This window comes from Staurois parvus, unplaced genomic scaffold, assembly GCF_062004578.1.
Source record: "Staurois parvus isolate SC_StPar_1 unplaced genomic scaffold, SC_StPar_1.0 ptg000686l, whole genome shotgun sequence".
NCBI classification, from domain to species: Eukaryota; Metazoa; Chordata; class Amphibia; order Anura; family Ranidae; genus Staurois; species Staurois parvus.
The window spans coordinates 919,151-946,664 of NW_028318482.1; the positions used below are offsets into that span (position 1 = coordinate 919,151).

Below are 27,514 nucleotides of genomic sequence, written 5' to 3' on the forward strand. Positions count from 1 at the left end.
ACTAGTGTTTTTTTTTAAGCTCAAAAAACGCTGGATAAAAAATGCCGGTAATAGCAGTTTTTAGTAGCATTCAGAAGTATTTAGGAGCATTAGTATTTTATTAGCCTTTTTACAGTACATGTAGAGGAGAAAAAAAGCTAGAAAAAAGCTGTTAGGAGTGTTAGGAGCATTTAGTGTTTTTTTCTGCTGGAAAAAATGCTCCAAAAAACTCTACAAAACAATTTTTTTTGCGCCTAGATGCTGAAACTCAAAAAATGCTAACAACCTAAAGTAGTGTGCATGGACACATAGGATAACATTATTAGGCTTCTAGGAGCAGAAAACAATGCTAATAACAGCTTCTAGGAGCTAGTGTGCATGGAGCCTAATGCAGGCCATAGACGGGTAGTTTATCGGATGAATTTTCGTCCGCATGAAAAATCGTCCGATATTCACGCCGTTAGTGGGGCCAGCCCATCGGACGTTTTTCGCGGATCTTCTTGTTTATTTTTATCGGTCATGATGGAAAATCTGCGAAAAACGTCTGTTTTTTGTGGACATTGGTGGCAGCATCGGCAACGGGGCCTTCCGATTTTTTCGTTTATCAGCCAACAATTTGGCTGATAAACGGCTCGTCTTTGGCCAGCCTAAGTCATTTTAAAAACGCTGGTAGTGTCAGGCTCCATGCACACGGGGTGCTTTCATAACACTGGTAACATTAGCTGTGTAAAGTCACATTAAAAATGTGAGTTTTTCAGCTTATTTAAAATGTATTTGCATTAGCGTTTAGCGACGTTTTTCCCGCGTTTAGTTGCGTTTTCCCGCGTTTTTCCATGTTTGCAGCATTTTTTAGCGTTTCCTTTTACCAAAAAACATTTTTGTTTTGGTCAAAAAAAGTCCAAAAACATTGGTTTGCGGCGTTTCACCGTGTTTTACACTCTTAGAGCGTTTTTACAGCTAAAAAACTCCTCTAGAAACCCACTAGTCCTGGGTTTTTTTCCAGCCAAAAAACGTTCCTGCCAAAAAATGACGATTACAGTCTATGTGTGCATGGACACATAGGATAACATGCTGGAAAGTTTACTGGCTGTAGAAAAAAACTCCAGAAGCTAAAAATGGCAGCTGTAAAAACACCCAGTGAGCATGAGGCTTTAAAGTCCAACAGAAATCTTGGTGGACCTACAGGTCCCAGGAATCCTGGAAATGCAGACATGTGAGGTGTAGGCGCATGTCCTGAAAATGCAAAGATGGGCAGTGAGACATACTCCTAACAATCTCATACTGCAGATTGATAGCTATGAGGATGAAGGCACAGATAGTGTACTGCTATTCTCCAGAAAAATACAATGTACATTTTCAGGGTACTGCTTAGGCAAAATTACCATTTCGTTATAGGATAGCAAATCTTTACTTTTCTAATTCTGGTCCACTTTAAGCACAGTGCATAGTTTGTAGCTAGGAACCTGGGGGTGGGGTGGGGTGGGGGACACAGTCATTGTGTGTAACAGAAAACTATGGATTGGACAACATTATAATGTGTTTAGAAATTGGAGGACAGTGTGTGAGGTCATACAATTGACAGCAAATAGACAATGCAGATTGTGAGTCACTGGATGGTGGGGTTGTGGATATGTGTCAACTACACATGGTGGGGAACTCCAGATTTAGTTCTGTTTTGGGAAAAAATATTACTTTTTATCTATTCTCAGATCATTTTTGAGTCCTAAAGCCCAGAGGCTATGTAGAGCTTTGGATAAATCTTAAGGACATAAGATTCAGCAAGAACCACTTCTGACAAGTTTTCTTGACACCAAGAGAAAAAAGGTGACAGGGGAGGGAGCTCCAACATACAGCCTGTGACCGACAGTCTCAGCTGACCCCTGTGTGCTGTGTGAAAGGGGGGGGGGGGGGTAATCAGCTCTCACTGAGCTCTGCAGAGTGCAACTTGAGTTCCCCTGCTTTTTGGAATCTCAGCCAAGCTGTATAAATTCTGCACTTTGAATGGATGTAGGGCTGTATTTCTCAACCTTTTTTAAGTCAAGGCACCCTTTAAAATCATGGACAGTCCCAAGGCACCCTTTAAAATTATGGACAATCTTGAGGCACCCTTTACAATTACAGGCAGTCTTGAGGCACCCCATTCTAACATGTGAAAAACTATTCTAATAGTTTTATATAACGCAGCAACATCCACATATGCAGGACACCCAACATTAGAGATGATTTATTCTTCCAAAGTAAACAAACTTTTACACACTGGTACTATTATTCCAGTGTTTCTCTTCTCCCTCAGTTTTTCTCCATCACTAATGTGACCCCAGCACTGACTGAGAAGGGCAGGGGAGGGTTGAACTAGGATTCTGTGCAGGCAGCTGACATCCTCCTTATTAACTGATGAGATCATTGGTTATCAGGATGCTGGTGGCTAGAAGATCGTAATGGTGCACAATGAAAATCTGTGGCTTTGTGTAAACTAAAAGTCAGGATTGTTCCACCCACTGGCTTGTATACAGATTTTGGACATTTTGCCAAGTCACCCCTGAAGAAACCTCAAGGCACCCCAGGGTGCCTGGGCACCCTGGTTGAGAAAGGCTGATGTAGAAAAGAGGGAGATACAGATAAACAGGTACAACTTATGTAGGAGGATTTGTTTTATCTCTGTGTATCACCTGAGGCCAGTCACTTTACTGGGTATATGTAAGGGTTTACAACCACTTGAGAACCAGCTTGTGATTTGCATTTCGTTCAGGCATTAGATCTTAAAACAAAACCTTTGTACTAGAGCCTCTGGACTGGGGCCCCATTAGCAGATCTCCCAAATACCCCCCCCTTTCCACTTTATTTATACCCTAAATTTTATGTTGCCTTTTCTTCTACAATTTTAGCTTTTCTCCATCTTACATACAGTATACTATAGATCTGCAGCAGCGTTTAGTTGGCTCCAAATATTATACTGTAACCAAGTGGACGCAGATAGATGAAACGTTCTGTTTGATTTGAACTACAATAGAAAAATCAAGGACATTGGCTTATATGCAGACAGGTATACAATAATCCTTGTATACCTGTCTGGTGTTTGTTGTTGGTGGGGAAGCTGAGCTGCATACATGGAAGATGCTTGTAACTGTAAGAGTGCGTTTAGATATGTGAGGTTAATACTGAAGAAAAGGAGATAATTTTTGTCTGAAGTATACCAAAAATGCAGGTTAGCCTTCCCTTAAAAAATCCTCGCACACTTGTGTTTAAGCCCCGGTTCACATTAGAACGTGGTACATAAACCCATAATTCATTCCCGCATCATGTTCAAATCGCACTCTGAATCGACACCTCAAATGCAGGTTGTAAACACAGTGAATTTGCCTGCACCAGATCTTATGGTACAAAATGACCATGCGATCTGGTTGCACTGCGTTTCTAAAATTGATGCATGCATACCACCTTGGTGTGATGCAGTGCAATTTGAGCCTATTCACAATGAATGGGGTTAAATCGCACCACTCTAAATTGCATTTGAATTGCAGAAGAATGTGGTGCAATTCAAGGTGCAAACCTAGGCTAAGACCCCGGTCGCACTGGGTGTGACTTGGCATGCAATTTGCATGCCATGCGACTTGCAAATCACATTACAAGTCTCACCCTATTGTCTGCAATTACAGCAGTCATATCAGTGCGGTTCCAACTTGGTCAGAGCCGCACCAATTTCTATAGTAGTACATGAACTACTTTTGGTTCGATTTGCATAGACATCTGTGTCAGATGTCTTGCAAATCACACCTCCAATCGCAATGACATCCCAACTTTGAACTTGTGTAACTTACAGTGAAGTCGCACAATTACAAAGTCAGGATTGATGTGAACGGGGTGTAAAGTTGAACTCCAGGATATAGGAAAAAATCCCTTAGCCCAGGTTCACACTGATGCGGTGCAGAATTCACAGCGTTTTCTGTGTGAATTCCGCACCGCATCAGAATCGCACACCGTTCATGCGAACCGCTGCAGGTGTGTATTTTAAGTTAACAACACCCCGAAAGCGGTCCGCAAAATGCGGTGTGATGTGCAGAATTGGATCACATAGGTGTGAATACCCATGTGATTCGATTCTAGTGTGGACCCAAAAAATGGTCCTGCACCTTTTTGGTGCGGGTGCGGTACGATTAGAGCTATACATAATGTTTTTATACATAATGGCTTCGATCGCACCGCACACAAATCACATGTGATTTGCACAGGAATGCGATGCGGTTCCTGTGCGAATTACATGCCATATACCGCACCGCATATATGTGAACCCAGGCTTACAGTGGGGGCCCCCTGCACTACAAGGGTTAAGTTCTTTTAAAAATTTTACTAATGGTTGAGAAATAATTCTGTTCATAAATGTATTTATAATTCAGAAAAGCTCCTTCTATTGCTCTTAGCCTCCTTTAAATCTACAAATGTTTTTTTTTGCTGCTGTGATCCAGCTTCCTGTTAGAGGGTGACTACATTTGTTCTCCATGGTCCCACTGTATGTAGGAACGTAGTCACTCTCTCTTGTTCGCAACAGAGATGGACTGGGGACTATGTGATGTGTAGTGTGCATAGAGTAGACCGCAACTATATGCAGTGCATGTTCTAAACAAACAAAAGCAAGGGGGGGAAAGGAGAGGTTTGGAAGCTTATGGAATGCATTACAATGAGGCAGAAAAACACAGTAAGAAATGTCATGAAAACTAGATTACAGGGCCATTAACTAGTGGATGTGTATGGATTATTTTTGGTGTCGGTTAGTGTCACGTTAAGTCAAGAGGTAGAGGAATAAGATGCCAAACCTCATTCCTTGTTCCCACAGCAGCCAAACTCTCCTGTCTGACACTCTGGAGTGCTGCAGAAATCCTGCGACCAGCGGAATGGCAAAGGGAAATGGCTGTAGGGGAATGGTCACACAGTGTTGTGGTCACATTCCAGAGCGAGAGATGCCATAAATATGGGCAGCACAGTGGCTAAATATTTAGCACTTGTGCCTGGCAGTACTAGGGTCATTGGTTCAAATCCCAACCATGGCACCACCTGCCTGGAGCTTGCATGTTCTCCCTGTGCCTGTGTGGGTTTCCCCCGGGTATTCTGGTTTCCTCCTTCACTCAAAAGACATGCTGGTAGGTTCATTGGATCCTGTCTACATTGGCCCTAGTATGTGTATGTATGAATGTAAGTTAGATTGTATGTCCCTTGAGGGTTAGGGACTGATGTGAATGCACAATATATATCTGTAAATTGATGGCGCTACATAAGTACCTGAAATAAATCAAATATTCCTTCACCCCTAGACTTAACAAGCATTTAACCCATGCAGTGTGGGGGAGGGGGACAAGACCAGTCCTCCTCTACAAGGAGAGAGAGCAGCACTGACTGGTCTATAGCAAGCTATCGCACAGAGGCAAAGTACGGAATTGTATCCTTCTGGATTACTACACAGATATTGAAGAAATACATAAAGGACGCATAGGGGTCTATTTATAAATTCATTGCATAGCGATTCATCCAGTGAAACTGCTGTACATTCATTCTGTGTGAATCACCAGCATTCACTAGTTTGAAGGATTCTGTGCACGATGTATGAAAATGTGGCTGTTGTGTGAATGAGGCAAGTTTGAATGTTTGAATGTTTTTAGGCTATTGTTTTAGGCGATTTCTGGTCGAATCTTATGAGACTATTGTTTAAGGAGATTTCTGGTCGAATCTTATGAGACTATTGTTTTAGGCGATTTCTGGTCGAATCTTATGAGACTATTGTTTAAGGAGATTTCTGGTCGAATCTTATGAGACTATTGTTTTAGGAGATTTCTTGTCGAATCTTATGAGACTATTGTTTTAGGCTGTATCTGGTCGAATCTTATGAGACTATTGTTTTAGGCTGTATCTGGTCGAATCTTATGAGACTATTGTTTTAGGAGATTTCTGGTCGAATCTTATGAGACTATTGTTTTAGGAGATTTCTGGTCGAATCTTATGAGACTATTGTTTTAGGCTGTATCTGGTCGAATCTTATGAGACTATTGTTTTAGGAGATTTCTGGTCGAAACTTATGAGACTATTGTTTTAGGCGATTTCTGGTCGAATCTTATGAGACTATTGTTTAAGGAGATTTCTGGTCGAATCTTATGAGACTATTGTTTTAGGATATTTCTGGTTGAATCTTATGAGACTATTGTTTTAGGAGATTTCTTGTCGAATCTTATGAGACTATTGTTTTAGGAGATTTCTGGTTGAATCTTATGAGACTATTGTTTTAGGCTGTATCTGGTAGAATCTTATGAGACTATTGTTTTAGGAGATTTCTGGTCGAATCTTATGAGACTATTGTTTAAGGAGATTTCTGGTCGAATCTTAGGAGACTATTGTTTTAGGCAATTTCTGGTCGAATCTTATGAGACTATTGTTTAAGGAGATTTCTGGTCGAATCTTATGAGACTATTGTTTTAGGATATTTCTGGTTGAATCTTATGAGACTATTGTTTTAGGAGATTTCTGGTCGAATCTTAGGAGACTATTGTTTTAGGCTATTTCTGGTCGAATCTTATGAGACTATTGTTTAAGGAGATTTCTGGTCGAATCTTAGGAGACTATTGTTTTAGGCGATTTCTGGTCGAATCTTATGAGACTATTGTTTTAGGCTGTATCTGGTCGAATCTTATGAGACTATTGTTTTAGGAGATTTCTGGTTGAATCTTATGAGACTATTGTTTTAGGCTGTATCTGGTAGAATCTTATGAGACTATTGTTTTAGGAGATTTCTGGTCGAATCTTATGAGACTATTGTTTTAGGCTATTTCTGGTCGAATCTTATGAGACTATTGTTTAAGGAGATTTCTGGTCGAATCTTAGGAGACTATTGTTTTAGGCGATTTCTGGTCGAATCTTATGAGACTATTGTTTAAGGAGATTTCTGGTCGAATCTTATGAGACTATTGTTTTAGGATATTTCTGGTTGAATCTTATGAGACTATTGTTTTAGGAGATTTCTGGTCGAATCTTAGGAGACTATTGTTTTAGGTTATTTCTGGTCGAATCTTATGAGACTATTGTTTAAGGAGATTTCTGGTCGAATCTTATGAGACTATTGTTTTAGGCTATTTCTGGTTGAATCTTATGAGACTATTGTTTAAGGAGATTTCTGGTCGAATCTTATGAGCTATTGTTTTAGGCTATTTCTGGTCGAATCTTATGACTATTGTTTTAGGAGATTTCTGGTCGAATCTTGTGACTATTGTTTTAGGAGATTTCTGGTCGAATCTTATGACTATTGTTTTAGGAGATTTCTGGTCGAATCTTGTGACTATTGTTTTAGGAGATTTCTGGTCGAATCTTATGACTATTGTTTTAGGAGATTTCTAGTCGAATCTTATGACTATTGTTTTAGGAGATTTCTGGTCGAATCTTATGACTATTGTTTTAGGAGATTTCTGGTCGAATCTTATGACTATTGTTTTAGGAGATTTCTGGTCGAATCTTATGACTATTGTTTTAGGAGATTTCTAGTCGAATCTTATGACTATTGTTTTTGGCTATTTCTGGTCGAATCTTATGACTATTGTTTTAGGAGATTTCTGGTTGAGTCTTATGTGACTATTGTTTTAGGCTATTTCCCCTTCTGGTTGTATGTTCTTAGGCTTTTATTTTAGGCTATTGTGGGTCAAATGGTCACTATTTCTGTCGCCTGGTTTGTTGCTTTAAAGGTCTGGTGTATCCTGTCCATGAGTGTGTGGAAGGTATTAATAATGGAGAGCGCCACAGAGTTACTCCACACCACATACACCTCATCTATAAAATGTGGGAGGTAATATAGAATCTGAGGCATATCAGAGGGTGCCCTCAGGGAGGGCGTATCCTTGCTGCCTACTCCAAGTTGTAGGCCCACAGGGGTTCTTGAGCTACGCCAGGCAGTGGATGGGGTTGCACGCCCCGCACATGGGGTACCTTTATGCAAGGGAACGTGCTAATCAATGCAGAGGTCCAGACGGAGGCCGCGTTCAGGTGAAATCAACCTTAAGGAGGCTTAGGGATGAGCCATGCACTGTGTGTAATAGATAAATGTACAGAGGTCCTCTGTGAAGCACTACATCCCATGTTATCACCTATCTGTGAACTGTTACATGAAGGAGGGACTCCGCTGAGCCTATGGTCTGTCAACCTGTCCAGCATACTTCTGCCACCTCACTCCCAGGAACAGAATGGGGTCCTGCCATGCACATAGTGTGGACTTCATGCGTGCACAAAACCGACTTCTTCCGCTCTCCTGTGCCATGCTGCTATACCATGGGTCTCTGTAACCTGGTTTCTGTTCCACTTACGTTGGGGAACTGACTGCTGCGGAGGAAGCTAGAACATTGAGCCTCTCGCTACCGGAGACCACCTCACCTTGTCCTGGTACCACGCTTCATGACAGGGTGCTATTCACTCTACACCAGTCCTTGGTTACCCATGGCAACTGCTCTTCCTCATCCTCCCGAGTTCACCCTGGTAACGGACTTGCTTCTTACCCCGAATCTGTTTATATAGGCCCAGGTTCTTGTAATTGCCAGTTACCTTCATGCACCCCTTTTCAGTAACTTCAGACTAAGCTCAGGACACAGTTCAAATTTACTGCATTGCAGTTCAAAGTACAAAACACAGTCCTCCTAGATAACTACTCTGTGGCTGCCCAGGTCAGTGTCCACAATTGGTGAACGTCCATAACGTAGTGTTTTTGAGGTAAACCAGTGTCCTCAGGCAGATCGCAAAGGGCCCAGCGGACCCCCTCTGTAGCGCAGTATCACAGCATCTTCGAAAGCCCAGAAGCCCTAAAAGCCCCGGGAGCCTCTCTGTAAGGTAGCTGGAGATTTCATGTTTATGGCTCGTCTTTGTCTTCTTCCCATTCAGACCAACATGTGGGCAAAGCCTTCCCCCCTTTTATAGCAGCCTGTCTCACTTTCTAACGGAACCCATTTCCCTTGTAGACAATCTGCCTACACCTTGGTGAGCAACGTCTGTGATTGGAGGAGGCAATGTCAATCAGCCGACTTCACTCCCAGATTTTTCTTTCATTCATTTGAATAGCGGGATGTGCTTCAGAGCTGTGAAACAAGCAGAGCACAATGCACATTTGTCCTTTATGTGTGTGGGTTTTTTTTTTTATTTAGGCAGTGGCGTGGTATTGCAGTGGTAAGGCCAGACGACTGCTTTATAAATGAGACTCTATGACAACTCTTGGGTGAATCTGACTTTAACTCCCTATAGATAAACCTCTTTGAGCCCATTTACATCTATGCCTGTGTGTAGAGTGTGTGTAGAGGTGCACTGTCAGGCGTCAACATGCATTTTCTTTGTACATTGATATGTGTTTTGACACATGTTGACATGCATATTAAATGTGTTTTTAAATTTAGAATTTGGCATGGATAGAAATAACAGCCATTGACCAAGGCTTGTTGAAGCCCAACGCTGGGAAACTTAAAAATGATCCCTTGCAGTGGAGCTGTGCCAGCACTGCAAGGTTTGACTGCAGGTTTAGTCTTGGGAAGAGTTTTGCACTTTAACTTACCTGATGCTGCACCCCCCCTTTCCCCTCGCAGATGGTGTTCCAGCAAACAACTGCATCATCACATCCAATGGAGGGCTATGGACCCTGCATTGGTTTTGATAAGGTCTCTGGAGCATTGGGGAAAAGACTCTGCGGGGACTGGTCTTGCATCAAGGAGGAGTGGACGATCAGCTAAGCAAATGTTCTTTTCTATGTTCCCTAGACCTAAACAACTAACCTTGCAGTATAGCCGCAGACCCATTGCAAAGGATCCTTTTTACATTTCCAGCACCTGGGCTTTAACTCTTATGCTGCCAGTTCCGTACGTCGTACAGACCTGACAGCTGGGGAGGTTGTAGGTGTTTGCACACAATCAGATGGCTTCAGCCACCAGGATTGTGTGTAAAACTGACAAACAGAATCCTGTATTCTGTGAGGTGGAAGCATTTGGGCTGCTGCGCTGCCGCCTGATTGCTTCCACACACCCTCAGTATTGGTGTGCCTCCTCCGTGCGTGCCCCCGCCATGTATTCCGGGCTCTGCTTGCCCATCTGTGGGCCCAGGACCTACATGGCGGGTGCTGTCGGGTAGAGCGGAGGGAGGAGAGCAGACACACATCTTCTCTCCTGCCCTTCTTGTTGTGACCCGGACGTGTATGATGTTATTTCCGGGTCACCATATCACTTTCCCTGGCTAGCATAGCATTGCAATGCTCTCAGTGGAGCACAGAGGGGACATGCAGAGTCTTTTAGACCTTTTGTCTCCTATGTGATGAAAAAAAAAAGTTAAGCGAAAAAAATTTTTTGTCATTGAAAAAATTAAAGTTACACCCAAGTTTATAAAATCCCCCCCCCCCAAAAAAAAAATGTTGAGACCCCCCCACACATATGTACGTACTAATAAACACATAAAAACGTAGATTGTGATACACATGTTACACACTGGGGTGAGAGCGATGATTCTAGCACAAGACCTCCTCCGTAAAGCTAAACTGATGACCTACAGGGGGCTTTTGAAGCATTGCTTGTTGCAAATATAGGGTACTGTAGTTTGTCGGGTGCACACAAATTTACGGTTTGCCATGTTGGGTATCGATGTACTCGGTGCAACCTCGTTTTTTACATTTTACCAAAATTTGGGTAATTTCTTGTATTTTTTTTCCCTAAATAGTGAGTTTTTTTACTGAAATGTTGCATTTTCTAGGCCTTTGCAGTAATATTGTCAGGCCTAAAATGATTTTTTAACGTGTGCAAACCCCCCCCCCCCACAAAAACAGCTCTGGCAGCGAAAGGGTTAAAGTGGTTGGGAAGCCTGAAGGTGTTTTATCTTTATGCATTCTATGTCTATGTCTTATTGACACGCAGAGTGGGCTCAGGAGCGAACACGCACAAGTGGCCCCGTAGCAAACGGCTAGGTCTGGGGGCACTAAGTGGGGGGAAGGTGGAGCCAGACGTGCCAGCAGGAGAAGAGGAGGATCAGGGCTGCTCTATGCAAAACCCTTGCACAGAGCAAGTAAATATAACGTGTTTGTTACTTTGGAAAAAAAAATTAAACCTTTAGTATCATTTTAATACCATCTGAAAATGCATCAAAATGCATGTTACAAGTGTTTGATGCACAGCCATTGACTTATATGGGCCTCCCAGCACACTAAAATGTAGAAAAATTCTATCTATACTATAGGGAACCACAATACATTTTAGCCCCCCCCGTGACAGTGGGTGGGGGATCCTCTCCTTGAACTTTTTGTCACAATTTAAAAACAGCGTGGCCATGCGGGGCTCCACCCACAGGGCCGCGCCGGTCATTCACAGAGTTCTGTGAATTAATGAACTATAAGTCAAAAATATGAATGTGAAAACTCGTGAGCAATTCTAAAAATCTATAAAATTGATAAAAAATTAAATTAAACAGGGAAAGCTGCTCACACCTACACATACTCATAAAAATGTGCTAAATATCAAAATACTTGCAATAAATGTGCCGCGCTTCTCTCAATGTTACCCAATGCTAAATAAAGATAACATAAAAATCCCAGTGTGAAATATATAATATAAAGTAATAGTAAATAACAAACACTGTGCACAAAAAACTAATAAATATAGTCCATCTCCACAATGTGGAGAACTGGAGAATAAAACTGACATTTTATTAAAATATACAATGGCCATTCACATGGCCCCCAAGGGGAGGGGCTTGGTGACATCACGACGTTCGCGGTCAGCTGACCTGTCCCGGAGAGAGCTCATGGAGAGGAGTCCGGTGAGATCCATTAGAGCCTGAGGGTGTCAGCTACGGTTTTTACACATTGTTTTTATGTGTGCAATATTTGGTGCAATGGAGCATCTGTACGATGTGAGTGGCCATTGTATATTTTAATAAAATGTCAGTGTTTTAAACGATAAAGCACTATCGATTTGCCTATATATTTTGCAATATGTGTGTTGAGCAGAGAAGGAAGGAGCTGAATCAGCAACGAAGGAGAATCTTGATGGAGGACTTACCACCAATATATGTCCGTATAATGAGTGCAAGACATTTTTTGACCAAACATGATTGTGAGGTCAAAAATTCCAGGTGAGAGCACAACTGGTGTTGGTGTTGGCGAAGGTACACTGCATATGATAAGAGGAAGATTTGAATGGCACAAGTTATCATTGTGTACTGAAAGGACCACATTGTGGAGATGGACTATATTTATTAGTTCTTTATGTACAATGTTTGTTATTTACTATTACTTTATATTATTTGTTTCACACTGGGTTACATAGTTAGTCTGTCTGAAAAAAGACAAAAGTCCATCCAGTTCAACCATTAAAAAAAAAAAACAATTATAATCCTATGCCCACAGTTGACCCAGAGGAAGACAAAAAAAACCCAGCAAAGCATGATCCAATTTGCTCCTGCAGGAAAAATAATCCTTCCTGATCCCCTGAGAGGCAATTGGATATTCCCTGGATCAACTTTACCTATAAATGTTAGTATCCAGTTATATTCTGTGTATCCAAGATTGTAAGCTCCAAGGTGCAGGGCCCTCGAACCCCTCATGTATCGCATTGTATTGTTATTGTACTGTCACATGTTCTGTCTCCCATTGTAATGTACAGCGCTGAGCGAACTGTTGGCGCTATAAAAATACTGTATAATAATAATATTCCAAGGAAGAATTCAGGCCTTTTTTAAAGCAATCCACTGAGCCGGCCAGAACCAACTCGAGTCTATTCTACATTTTCACAGCTCTTACTGTGAAGAAACCTTTCCGTGTTTGGAGATTACATTTCTTTTGGGATTTTTATATTAACTTTATTTAGCATTGGGTAACATTGAGAGAAGCCCGGCACATTTATTGCAAGTTTAATGAACTACAAGTACCATCGGCCACATGAACTACAGTGACTCTGGTGAGCGCTCTCGTAGTTCATTGATTCTTCCTGCAATTCAGTACCTGCCTGTCTATATGGTAGGTAGGGACAAACAGTGTATTGAGAGTCTGCAGGAGCCTGGCATTGCATCTCCTATCTGCTGATCATGGGTGCAATGCTTTATAGGTTCCAGTGCAAAAAGATGTGCATTTACTATTTTTTTTTTTCAATAAAAGAGGATTTATCCTTTAAGACGCAACAGTGTAGATGGCCCCTTGGACATTGCAGATAGAATTTTGACAGTACACACCTGCTGCAGTTCCACTGACAGCCCTGAGCCGGTGTGTGAGCTCGGTCTCTGGATTGATGAGAGCTCTCTGTGTGTATTTCTGATATGTATACTGAGGCTTCTCTCTGTGCAGGTGTGAAACATTAAGTCATTTCTAAGTTGTGTCTGCCCGGGGATTTATTCAGCCCTGCAGCCCTTTGTTTACAGCAAACACTGGCATGTTTCTGGTATCTCTGCCAGGACCTGAGATGAATGCAGTCAAGCAGCTGCTGATTGGCGGGAGCCCCTGGTATCTCTGCATCACGCTCACTACCTGTGCTATTGCTGCATTGTGTCAGAGCGGTTGCAGCCATAGATGCAGAGCTCAGTACCATTAATCCCCTGCTGAGCAACTGCAGAGAGACACGAGCACTACTGACTGCAAAAGAAGCCGATTCTGCGCTGTGAAATCCACACCTCAAAATAAGGACGAGTGAAACAGATGAATCAGGGGCCCATCTGTTCTGCCTCACCTGATTTCATGTCAATAGACATGAAAGAAAACTGCAATTTGCTGTATATTAGGCTAAATCTGATATACAAGTGAATTGTGACATACTGTTCAGTTATTAATGCAAGGACTGTGGTCAAAGCTGCAACTAGCCACTTTGCTGCCCCCATTTGCTTTAGCATCCTACATTACTAGCTCAGCTTACAAGCATGTAGAACCAGAGGTGTGGCCCTCTCCAAAGATCCTCCTCAGAAGACAGAGACACGTCTGATAAGCAGCACAGTGATGCTGCTTCATGTGTCCCCTGGAATTGGTCATATGACACTACATCTCACATGGCCAAGTGCAAAGGACTGTGGTCAAGGCTTCAAATGGCCTCTTCCCCACACCCTTTCACTTTAGCGTCCTTCATTACTAGTGCAACTTCCAAGCATGTAGAACCAGTGGAGTTGTCCTCTCCAAGATCAGAAGACAGGGAAACTTCTGATACATGTCATGGTGATCTTGCCTCATGTGTCCCCTGGACTTGGTCATATGACAGTACATCTCACATGACCAAGTGCAAAGGACTGTGGTCAAGGCTACAACTGGCCACCACCTCATCTGCATCACTTTAGCACTCCCAATTACTACTTCAACTTACAAGCATGTAGAGCCAGTGGAGTGGTCCTCATCAAAGATCCTTCTCAGAAGAGAAAGAAGCTTCTGATTAGTGGCACATTGATGCTGTCTCATGTGTTCCCTGGACTTGGTCATATGGCACTTCATCTCACGTCACCAAGTGCAAAGGACTGTGGTCAAGGCTGCAAATGGCCTCTTCCCCACCCCCTTTCACTTTAGTGTCCTTCATTACTAGTGCAACTTCCAAGCATGTAGAACCAGTGGAGTTGTCCTCTCCGAATATCTCCAAGATCAGAAGACAGGGAAACTTCTGATACATGTCATGGTGATCTTGCCTCATGTGTCCCCTGGACCTGATCATTTGACACTACACCTCATATGGCCAAGTGCAAAGGACTGTGGTCAAAGCTGAAACTGGCCGCCACCTCACCTGCATCGCTTTATTGCTCCCAATTACTACTTCAACTTACAAGCATGTAGAGCCAGTGGAGTGGTCCTCACCAAAGATCCTCCTCAGAAGAGAAAGAAGCTTCTGATTAGTGGCACATTGATGCTGCCTCATGTGTTCCCTGGACTTGGTCATATGGCACTTCATCTCATGTCACCAAGTGCAAAAGACTGTGGTCAAGGTTGCAATTGGTCTCTTCACCACCCCATTTTGCTTTAGCATTCTCCATTACTAGTTCAAAATACAAGCATGTAGAACCAGTGGATTAGACCTCTCCAGACAGAGAAACTTCTGATATGTGTCATGGTGATGCTGCATCATGTCTTATCTGGACTTAGTCATATGATACTATATCTCATGTGACCAATGGCAGAGGATGCATGGGGCGGTGACGCTATGCTGGCCAGCAGATGGTCCCCTTTCTGCTGTAGAGGATCTGTGGTGAGAACCACTTTCAGGGGCATCTATAATGCCCACTATTATTATAAACAGTAATGTGCAGGGAGGATAGTAAAAGGAAGACTGATTAGGATAGTACAGGGGGAAACTGATGGGGGAAGTAAAAAGAAGAATTATGGGGACATTAAAGGGGAAAACAATGAAGGGCAGTAAAGGGGAACTGATAAGGCATTTTTAAAAAGGGAACTAGTGAGGGCTAGTGTCACGCTTACCCCTAACACAGGTGGTCAGACACTATAGCTAACTTTTGTGTTCTTCACCTATAGCAGCACCCTTTCCCATGAGGCAAGTAGGCTTACCAGTACTCTACTGCCCCCAGGACTTTTACACACTGCTATAGTGCCTGGTTACCACGCGGGGGCAGGTGCAAGCTGAACACAGCAAACAGAGCAGAGTGGTTCAATGGTAGTCCAGGTACAAGGCAGGCAAGGTTCAGAATAGTAAGGGTCAAATTCATAGTCATAAGACAGGCAGAGTTCAAAGAGTAGTTGATATCCGATCCAAGGTCATAAACTGGGAAATCCAAACAGCAGAGTAGACAAACGGAGCTTGGACCATGTGTTACAAGCACGATACCACACGCATGAGACTGCAGGCTTGGCTGGCTTAAATCAGGTTTGGTCTCCTCCCCAGAGACTGGCCACATCAATCACCTTGCAGGTAGACAAACAGACAGGGAAAATGTATTACAACCAAAACCAGTATACTGGAATGAGACCAGCAGCTGTGATGGAGCATGAGCGCTACATGCTCCTGACTGATAGTAAAGGGAATAATTGATGGTGTAAAGTCGAAGGGGGAACTGCTGAGGGTGTAGTACAGTAAAGAACTGATGTGGGGCAATAAAGGGAAATCTGATGGGGGAAGTAAAAAGGAGGCATTGATGAGGGTGTAGTACAGTAAAGAACTGATGTGAGGTAATTAAAGGGAAAACTGATGGGGGCAGTAAAAAGGAGGCATTGATGAGGGTGTAGTACAGTAAAGAACTGATGTGGGGCAATAAAGGGAAATCGGATGGGGGCAGTAAAAAGGAGGCATTGATGAGGGTGTAGTACAGTAAAGAACTGATGTGGGGCAGTAAAGGGAAAACTCATGGGGGCAGTAAAAAGGAGACATTGATGAGGGTGAAGTAAAGGAAGAAATTGATGGGGGATGTAAAAGGGGAAACTGATGGTGGGATAGTAAAGGGAGAGAGTGATGGGGACAGTAAAGGAAGGAATAGATGGAGGCCAGGATAGTAGGGAACTCATGGGAGACAGTACACCAGTTCAGATTTTTTTTTTCCAGGAACCAAATAGATCTACCACCTGATTGAATATGCACATGCCAGATCACTTGATACAGCCTGAATACATGATTTGCATTATCTGCAGAGCATTGTACAAAATCATGACAGTTGCATGGATTTATGAATCACGTGATTTACTGTGAATATTGAGAATCAGCACATGCATATAAAGGGGAATCAGGAAAGCATAATTCATGAGGGATATACCGTGCTGTTTTGGGGAGAGAACTTCCTGTTGGAGGGGAAAAGGATGCTGTGACTCTACATTATAGTGGTCTGGTAAGTATGATATTTTCTACTGTTTTTGCTATTCCACCCAGGAAACTGCATGTTCACCTGGTGAAGTGAATAATGGCATCTGCCCAACCAAATTTACAGCAGAGCAGATTTTTCATTATTTGCTGAACTATAGTAATCATTGTGTCTGCTGCATTGCTAACTTGGGGTGTTCCCTTGTTCTGTTCCTATTTCTACAGGTACCATGTTCACTATGTCATCCCGTACGATGGAGACCAGTCAGTGGTGGACTCATCACAAAATTACTTTGTCACTGACAATGTAACTAAGCAGGAGATTGACCTGATGCTGGGACTGTTGTTGGGATTTTGTATAAGCTGGTTCTTGGTCTGGATGGATGGGGTTCTGCATTATGCTGTCAGAGCATGGCGGACCAGTAGGAGATATGGTAAGTCTGTGGCTCCCCAGCTATTACCATCGTACTGTACCTGTTTTATACATCTTGTTACATCAAATCTCGTAAAATGCCACTTTTGCACAGAAACAAATTCCCGGTTCCTCTATTTGAGCCATATGTGTTGCATGGGTTCTAGCAAAAGTAATTACAGATTCTTACCTTCGTTTGGACTGCAGATATTGATACAAATGGCTCTGATATGCTTTTAGAAGTATGCTTCAACTTTCTCTTTAAAATAACTCATTCGTTAGAGGAGCACTGAGCCTACCGTTGCTGACTTCTAGTTATCTGGCTGTCATTCTGACCTTCTTACTGTAATGCCTGGAGTCACTAATTCAGAATGAGATTGCTGGTAAAGACTTCTTGTTCTGGATTCAGAAACGCAGAACATATTGAAGCTAGTGCATCAGCATAACAAACAGACAACTAGTTTTCAGATGGATAGCATAGACAGACCCCATGATTTTGGGATCAGTTAACTTATCGCTACAAGCTAGTGACAACCAAATCATGGACCCATGTGTTTAGTATCAGTATTCCTGATGCTACTAAAAGCCATTATAAAGCACCATATTTTCATCAGCTTCCAATAAACTAATACCTGATGAGCCTGCCATGAAGGTCCATGATCAAGCGCTTCCTGATTTAGGTAGACAACTTTCTCCCAGTTGTGCTCCTGTATTGTGTCCTGTACTAATGTAACAGAGAGCAGAAGTAACCACAGTGCTCAGCGGGGAATATGCTGTATGACACATAGAGCATTGTTGGATAGCAGTGGTGCCTAGATCTGTCACGCAGGCTTCCAATGAAGACTTCAAATGGCTGTTTCACCACACATTATGCAGGCATGGTCAAAAGTTGTCACCTTCAGGAAACCTTTCCAAGAAGTGCACTGTAGTCATTGCTGTAGTGCAATGTAGACAGGAAGGGATTGCAGAGAGGCTGCAGTAGGTCAGCAGCACTGAGATGCAACAGCAAAATATAAAAAAAGGTTCAAATAAGTATTTTTTAAATAATAACCCATAAAGATATGCAATGTTTAAGGCCCCTTTCACATGATCGGTCCAATCGGGTCTGCATGTCCATTTTTTAGGTGTACCCAATCAGACCCTCCATTCTCCTACGAGGGGCATTCAAGTCAAACTTTTGAGTTTATTTATTAAAAGAACAAATTTCAAGGAGTGGAAACTGCATTTATTTTTCGACATACTCTCCTGCTACATTTATACACTTATCTCAGAGTTTAACTAATGCCTTAAAAGCTTCGGCATGGAAAGATTTGTTAGTACACCTGAACCATCCTAGGACATGATGAATGATTGTGTTCACCGTTCCCACAGAAAGATTTGTCTCTTGTGCAAAAATCATGACAGGCTATGCATCAATTATCCAGGATCAGGTGTTCCATGTGCTGAATGTTCACAGGACAGGACTGACTGCTGTGGGCTGGGAACCACCTCGGCCGGGATTGTTACTGAGGGACGTATGGTCATCTTTAAAACGTTTACATCATTCAAATGTCTTACTGCGGCTGAGCATCTCATCACTGTACTGTGCTTGAAGTCTTAGATACCCGCGGGTTTTACACCTTCGTTCACAAGAAACTTCATCACCACACCCTGCTCCATGCATGCACTAACACTGTTGTCTGCCATCTTGATTAACGATCTCTGGACTGGCCTGGGACATGTGTTCCACCTATCAGTAATAGGACACACACCGCCATGATAGCATCCCTTTTTATACCTGTAAAATTAAAAGTCTTGGCTTGATCTGAACGACCCTTGTATATGGAGTGGCAGATGTAAATGGACTTGTGCCTGTTTATACCCACTTACATTCTATTTGATCTGTTACAAACAAACAGGAAGAAAATCCATTCCCCTCTGTCTGGGCAGATCAGATCAGAAGGCAGTCAGGTGTAAATGAACAGCCAGTCCGCCTACATCTGACCGCCCATACAGCAGAGCGGGCTGTGTCCACGTTTGCTCTAAATATGTGGAATGGAGGTGGTCCTGTCGTCCATCCTCTCTGCTCAGCCTCAGCGGGGGTATCAAGGAAAATTTTGCCTACTGAGCAAGCGAATTCCATCCCGGGCCATAACAAACTGAATGCCTTTTATCGGCTTTGCTCTTAGGCTATTGAGGTCCGTAAACAATAGGCTTTATTGGGTCTAGGTTCACACTCTTGTGGGTGGTTGCAGGACAGCAAGTAAATTGCACTTGTTCCTGCAAACACCCGCAACTAAACCGGTGCTGCTCTTTTGCAGACACACCCCCAGTGCATTTTTGGTTGAGGGAAATTACATGGTGCAAAAGCAGCATGCGTTTTCCCTGTTGCTGCAGTTTAAAAAAGGTGCAGAAACCTTTTTTTCTGCATGAAAATGATTTAAATGAATAGGCTCCTGTACCTGCACAAATGCAGCTCGCAGAGCCACATAGATGTGAACCTAGCCTTACATCAAAGCAGCAAAGAAAGCCTTAAAATTGTGAAAAGAAGCCTAAGGCTCCACCTGCTGGTCAAACAGGAGGATTCAAAACATCAATATGCAACTTTTACCATACTAAACAAAAGAAGAAAAATATTGTTTTAGCCTGGATTAGAAATAAAAACAAAAATACATACAAAACGACTATACATCCCCTATAAACAGATGTATCAGACTGTGACCAAGTCAAGACAAAGATTACTATTCATAATTTAACATGAACAATGACATACTTAACACTAAAGAGTCAGATTTTTGCACTGAATACATTTATTGCATATGCTGGATGATGTCTAGTTCCTCTTAAATACTGCACACAATCGTATTAACAAACAATGTATGTGTTTGATACTCTAGTGTTAATGTGCTTCTTTCTTGTCATATCAAGAGAGAGAAGTGATATTCGGAATGACTAGCCTTCCTCTAGCTATCTAGGGGCTCCAGTACTAAGCTCCATCCTGACATTTCCAAGATGACAAGACCTAGAAGGCATTTTCAGAGCTTCTAGTTCCAGGGCATTCTTTATTGAAATGACTAGCAGATGCCCAAAAATAAAATAAATATAACACAAACAGCTCCCAACTTGCATTCTGAATTCTTGCTGCGATTGGTGAACTAAAGGGAGAAGCCTACACAAAAGGAAGTCATTACTCCTGTCTATTACCTAAATATATGCAATGAGAAAGGGACGACTTACAGTGTGTTACTGCCCGCACATTGACGTATGTCTTTTCATGCATTATTGTACAATGAGGTAAGATAACCCATTCATTTTGAGTAGGCTTCCAATCTACCACATTGCAGGTTTTAATGAACCTGAAGTATATTTTCACTGCAGTGCACCACAGAGCATAGTTTGTTGCATTGTGGTGCCCTAAAATATACATGCATTGGGGTGCACTGGCTAGGTGCATTGGGGGTGCATGTTCATGGCACCCTAATGAATGAAAACCACTGCAATACACTGCACTTAATTTTGTGCGTTACCATGCTTTGTGGTAAGAGTCGGTAAAATGTGTTTACAGTGTGCTGCCATGCATAGATCTGAATAGAACCTTAAACAGTACCACTTTTGTTGAGAAAAAAACAATCTCTGGGTAATCAGTGTAAATAGCAGGGATTTTAGCAAATGCTGTAGCAGATTCTTACCATTTGTTTCTCTGAAGAAAAAGCTGTGGGTTTTTTTCACCATATCCTTTGCAGACGGAATCTGAATGGGAATGCCTGGTTAATTCTAATCAGCTGGTGCACTCTCAGTCTTCAAATAGGAAAACTGCAGTGTCTGCATTTCTTTAGAAGTATTTAACCCTTGGGGTGTATCCCACCAAAACTGAAATTCCTATTGCAGAGGTTGCCTCAAATTTGATTTGTATCTACAGGTCAGTTTACACCACAAAAACTCACTCCAGACGTGTTTTTGTTTACAGTTCACACCACACTGGGTTCCGGTGCATTATTGATGCATTGTGCTGTATTCCAGTACAGTTCTGTTAAGAAAAAAAGCAGCATGTTCTACTTGTTTTTTTCAGCATTTGAATGCACTGGAACTGATGTTAAAGTGGATTTTCAGTGAAAAAAAATAAAAAAATAAAAGTCAGCAGCTACAGAAACTGTAGCTGCTGAGTTTTAAAAAACGTACACTTACCTGACCCACAATCCCGCAGTGTCCCCCCCACAGTCAGTTTCACTTGCTGCCCTGTGTTCCCAGGTCCGGCATCTTCAGTGTGGGAACCCGGCTATGACAGCTTGTGGCTTCACAGCTGGGTGGCCACTGCACATGCGCAAGTAGTGCAATGCTTTGTGAATGGTCCCTTAGTCTTCTTGGACGTGTCACGTGTCCAAGACTATGGGGAGGGGGGGAGGACAACTTCTGCTTCCAATCATGTAGGCAAACGCAATGGAAGTGGGAGCCAGTACCTGTCAATTTCGGGTACCCGCTCCTTTCCCCCGCTCCCCAAAGGTGCCAACGGGGAGCGGGGGACCAGTCCTTAAAACAGAACTTTCTCTTTTGGGTGGAGCTCCACTTTAACTAGGGCCATTGGAATACACAGAATACACTATGCATGCATTTTTGATGAAGAAAAAAGCACTGGACTGCATCTGGTGTGAACCAGCCCTAGGGGTGGATTCACACCAGAGAAACACAGGGCAGATGCATTCCGGATGTGTTTCCCCATGCACATTTTTTATGCTTTCTGGGGTGCTTTTTCACCTACTTCTTTCTTCATTTTAAATAGGGACATGTGCATTCTGATACGATTTTACTGCATTTAGGTGCGTTCCAGTGTGTTTTTGATACATTTTACCATGTTCTAGTACAGTTCAGTGCACACAAAAATGCAGCGTTTTCCACTTTTATTTTCTGCATTGAAACGCACAAGAACTGACTGCACTGATATGAACTAGGCCATTGGAACCCATATAACCTACTGTCCATGCATTTATGATGCCGACAAAAAAAACGCAATGGACTGCATCTGGTGTGAACCCGCCTTTATTGCAGATTAGTGGGAAGATCAGTGAGCCAATCATATAAGCAGGAAATTACATTGCGGGGGGGGGGGGCATTCTGTATACCTATTATGTACAGAATACCTCCAGGTTGCCATATTGTAACAAATTTTATAGTGAATGACAATATGGCTTGTGTAGCAATTGTATATGTTGTATTAATTTTATATTTGCTATTTTCTTTTTCCACAAAAATGGAGTTACCCTTTAAGCTGGCCATGCACTGACCACTGACTGTTTCATACCCCATGGCAAGCCCCCTCCCCACCTTCCCACCTGCCCGACATCCTTCAATTGGAAAATTGAAGAAGCTGAGCAGAAAATTGGCAGTGGAATAGTGGCTGAATCCAATCTGATGCAGTCACTGTTCGGGTGTCAGAATACAATAGCCAGCACTGTTGATCATCCATCCATGCTGTATAGAGTGAATGGAGGAATTTGTTAGACCTTTTTTTTCAGCCTGTCTTGCACCTTCAAAGTCTGGGGTTCTGTTTCCATGATATACATTTTCTGCAGTGAGTTTTTATGTTCATTCTTTATTTGTATGGGCTTCCTCAGTCTGTGAATGTGTACTTACCTGTATAGGTCATTAGATGATAAAAGTATAAAGACAGGGACTGATGTTAGTGCTATGTGCACTCTGGAACTCACCAGGGAATGTATCAGTGAGTCAAAAATGAATAAAGGAAATGAAGACATACATGCATACAGCTCTAATGCCGGACTCTGCTTTTCAATATAGAGATGAAAGCAGTGTATTAACAGAGGAGCAAGCACTCATCATTCCATTTGTCACTGTGGTCCCTTGTGTCCAAGCCAGCTAAATTAAATTAATCGTGATTGACCATAATGACTTAAAACTGCTCTTTCTCGTTTTGTCATTATTTGGTTATTCCCACCCCGATGTTTATTTTGTTCCCAACAATTTATACTAATGTTCCGAACAGTGGATCGTCCTGATTCTGTCCAAAATTACATAGGGGATCATTTTTAATCCTAGCACAGGAGAAGAGCTATGCAAATCCTGTTTCTAAATCCAGCACCTTTGTGTGGATACTTTTTATTTTGCCGCATTAGAGAGAGTTGGTTTATTGTCATCTTTATTTGACTGTTTTTATGTTTACTGCGCTAATTTAACTGGTAATTGTGCGGTCATACAATGCTGTACCCAAACAAAATTTATACAATTTTATTTTCACAGAAATAGAGCTTTCTTTTGGTGGCATTTGATTACCACTGAGTCTTTTGTTTTTTGGGATATAATGAAAAAATTCCTTCATAAATTTTGGCCAAAAAGTATTCTGCATGTCTTATGTCTATACATGTCTTTGTTAAAAAAAAATCCCAATAAATGTAAATTGATTGAATTACATGAAAGTTATAGAGCCTACAAACTATGGTATATGTACTGGAAATTTTATTTATTTATTTTTTATACTACTGTTGGCAGTGATCAGTGATTTACAATGAGACTGCAATAGTGCAGAAGGCAATCTAACATTAACTGACACTAGGGGGAACTGACTAACTGCCACTGGCATCACCAGTGACATTTATACAGCGATCAGTGATAATAGTATTAAATACTATACTACTATGTCACTGTACTAATGACACTGGCTGGGAAGGAGTTAACATCTGTTCCCTTTGTACAGAGCTCTGTGTTGATTGCAAACACAGAGCTCTGGGCTGTGATTTTACACAGCCGATCAGCAGGTCCTGACCTTGAATCATTGGATGGGACTTGCTGACAGGCTACCATTGAGTACAATCATAGCGGGTGCCAGTAGGGGGGTGCGCATGCATGTGCCCTAAGCCCAGAAGCAGGAAACAATGTACAGGAAAGTCACTTTGCCTATGCAGGCTGCTTGTTCGCAGTACATTGTGGGTGGGCGGTTCACACGTGGATATATGTTTTATATAATTATTTAATAACACAAGATTCTAAATTACTAAACCAGCAGGTTCATGCAATGGCCAATACAGTGGAAATTAATCTTGATTGGCTCAGACCGTCTGACCCTCATTGTCCCACTGCTAATACACATAATTACAGGAAACTAACACAAAGACAATAATATAATTTAGTTATTTAGTTACAAGTATTGATATAACCATTTTTTGCAGCACTTTACATACAGAGTACCCAAAGGAAACCCACACAAACACAAGAAAAACATGCAAACTCCATGCAGATTGTCTTGTGGTTATGACAAACCTGCAAGTATAAGAAATTTGTTCCTATTTAATGTGGTCTAAAATAAGTAGAACTAAAGGCAAAACGTTCTTTTTAGACAGAGTAAGGGAGAGTTATACAACTGTCAGTTTCCCACTGGGGAGATTTCCTTTAACTTTCTATCACATAGCCACAACAGGAGGTGAGGAATTGATGAAAATCACTGTTAATCTACAGGGTCACCAGAACTAGACTCCCTATTGGAAGATTTACCCTCTCTTCTTGATCTGGTGACAACCCAAAATTTGGGATTTTCTTTCACTTTCACTGTCGATGAGCATGGTACAGAGGACAAAAAGAGAGGGTAAATCTACCTGAAAAGAGACATAGACACAGAAAATCCTGACAGGTGTTCTAATCCCTATCCACTCTATAAAAAACTAAAAAAAAGTGTTACCTTTGCTTTGACTTTAATTCCCTTCCTTGCCTTTACAAGTTTTAGGAGATCACATGGCTTTGCCCTCTTGGCACCACAGAAGCCCGTGATGCTATTTGGTTCACCAATGTTATCAGTGGCTGGCTCGTGTTTATTGGGTTATCCCGCCAATGGTGTCCATGTGTGAATTTTTTAGAATGGCCATGCCACTTTTACCTCTTCTGAAACTCTGATGGCTATAGCAGCAAGACAGTGCTCTCTGTGCAATTGCAAAAAAAATGGAGTTACCCTTTAAGCTGGCCATGCACTGACCACTGACTGTTTCATACATGACCCTGTGGCAAGCCACCTTCCCCCCTGCCTGACATCCTTCAATTGAAAAACTGAAGAAGCTGAGCAGAAAATTGTCGGCGGAATAGTCTCTGAATCCAATCTGATGCAGTCACTGTTCGGGTGTCAGAATACAATAGCCAGCACTTCTGATTCATCCATCCATGCTGTATAGAGTGAATGGAGGAATTTCTTAGACCTTTTTTTTCAGCCTGTCTTGCACCTTCAAAGTCTGGGGTTCTGTTTCCATGATATACATCAGTGCTCTCTGTACATTTTGTCTTCAAAAATTCGACCTGCACAAATGATGTATCCAAATGAGTGCAAGACGAATATACAAATTAATTTGCCTCCTGCACACATAAGATATGGATATATCATTTATGCAGAAAAAAAGTCCATGAAGGTCTCGCCAGTTCTCACATTTTATCTCCAAGAGCTGCTGGGAAGGCAATGGTGATGTAGTCTTCCCAGAAGGAAGCTGGGAGGCACAGACAATGTTCCCAGGACCTTTAGAGGGACAGTAAGTAGATGTCTTTTGCTGCTAAATGCAGAGATTCAGAATAACATTGTGATGCTTTTGTTGGAGAAATTTACTACAATAAGCTTTTTTTTTGGTAAAAGATCTGTTTTAACCCAACAATCTTTTATTATCTATTTTCCCTCCTTAGCTATCTATTTTGTCCATTTTTTTTATTGTGCATATGCAACCAAGTCCCCCCCTTCTAATATAGCGCTTACATGGCAAATAAAGTAAGCACACCACAACAATTCTCATGTAAAAATATATAGTATGTTATGACACAAAGTTAACAAATATTAAGTGCATAGTATCCAGCATACAACAAATAGTATTTACAATCAAAATAGATAGGAAAGAAGATGATAAATATAAAAATTGAATGGATCGCATACTAAAAGTTAAATTGCACACGATTGATCCATCAGGCTAGGTTCACACCGCTGCGATCAGATTTCAGTGTGATTATGTAGTGCAACTTGATTACAACTCGGATGCTACTTTGAAGGGGTTTGCATATTCTATGGGGCCAAAATCAGGCTGGAATTTCACCAAAGTAGTACAGGAACCTTTTCCAAAATCGCATGTGCTGAGATGCATTGATGTGAATGGACACCACTGAAATCAATTTGATTTCCATTTTCATGTGATTCTGTGTGTCACAAGAAATTCTGAAGGACCCTCTGCACACTGGTATATACCCTTTCAAGCAAACTATGCAACAAATAGGGATATTTGGTTCACACATATTGCAATACATGTTTAAGCTGGCCAACTGCGTCAAAGTAATCCCTCTATGGCCAGTCCTACTCTGCCCTGCCTACGCAAGTGCTACTGTGGACACAATGCTAGCATAGGGGAAAAGACACAATGGGGAGAGCTACAAGGTTCAGGTCTGGCTACTGACCCAACAATACAACAAACAAGAGATCCCTGTGCTCAAATCCATACAGCTAGTGCATGCATTTATCCATCAGGTGCTAAAGGGGTGTAACCACATTAACTCTAGAAATTCTGAAGGACCCTCTGCACACTGGTATATACCCTTTCAAGCAAACTATGCAACAAATAGGGATATTTGGTTCACACATATTGCAATACATGTTTAAGCTGGCCAACTGCGTCAAAGTAATCCCTCTATGGCCAGTCCTACTCTGCCCTGCCTACGCAAGTGCTACTGTGGACACAATGCTAGCATAGGGGAAAAGACACAATGGGGAGAGCTACAAGGTTCAGGTCTGGCTACTGACCCAACAATACAACAAACAAGAGATCCTGATGGATAAATGCATGCACTAGCTGTATGGATTTGAGCACAGGGATCTCTTGTCTGTGTGTCACAAGTCGCATCTGAAATCTCACTAGTGTGAATGGAGCCTCTGGCATATAGTGAAGGAGTAAGGTCTTATTCCAATGTTTTGGTATCCACTGACCCCTTTTTCAAGGAGGTTTTTTGGGGGACCTCCAGTCTAAAATAGCTTTCCAGCTTCCATGGACCATCCTTGTATGGTGCATTATTTCTCATGGTCCTGTATGGTGCATAATTTCTGTGTGCCCTGTGTGGGGTGTCATTTCTGGCAGAAGTTGCGGCATACTGGAACCAGAAGCGACATCACCTGGGATACATTTTACAGGAGGAGACTGGTGAGCAGGGGTGGACTGACAACTCATGGGACCCCCGGGCAATAGGGGATCATGGGGCCCCTGTGCCCTTGCCCAAACTCAAAAAAGCCTATGAAAAAGGTACAAGGGGCATCTCATGGGGCCCCCTACTGACCCCGGGCCCTCTGGCAGTGCCCGAGTTTCCAAATGGTTACTCCACCCCTGGTAGTGAGTCATCAGCTACCTTCCGAGAAGAAAGAAAACATCATTGGCCATTATGACTA

The 27,514-nt window shown here is 42.2% G+C and overlaps 1 protein-coding gene across 2 annotated transcripts in view; it reads left to right on the forward strand.

Annotated features, from left to right (window-relative positions):
* Positions 1-27,514, forward strand: part of TMEM240 (transmembrane protein 240) — a 120,615-nt gene that overhangs the window by 56,330 nt on the left and 36,771 nt on the right. For both annotated transcript variants that reach the window (XM_089652550.1, XM_089652551.1), the window contains exon 3: positions 16,950-17,158. In XM_089652550.1, the coding sequence (XP_089508676.1) occupies positions 16,950-17,158 (209 nt within the window). The remainder of the gene's footprint in view (positions 1-16,949; positions 17,159-27,514) is intronic.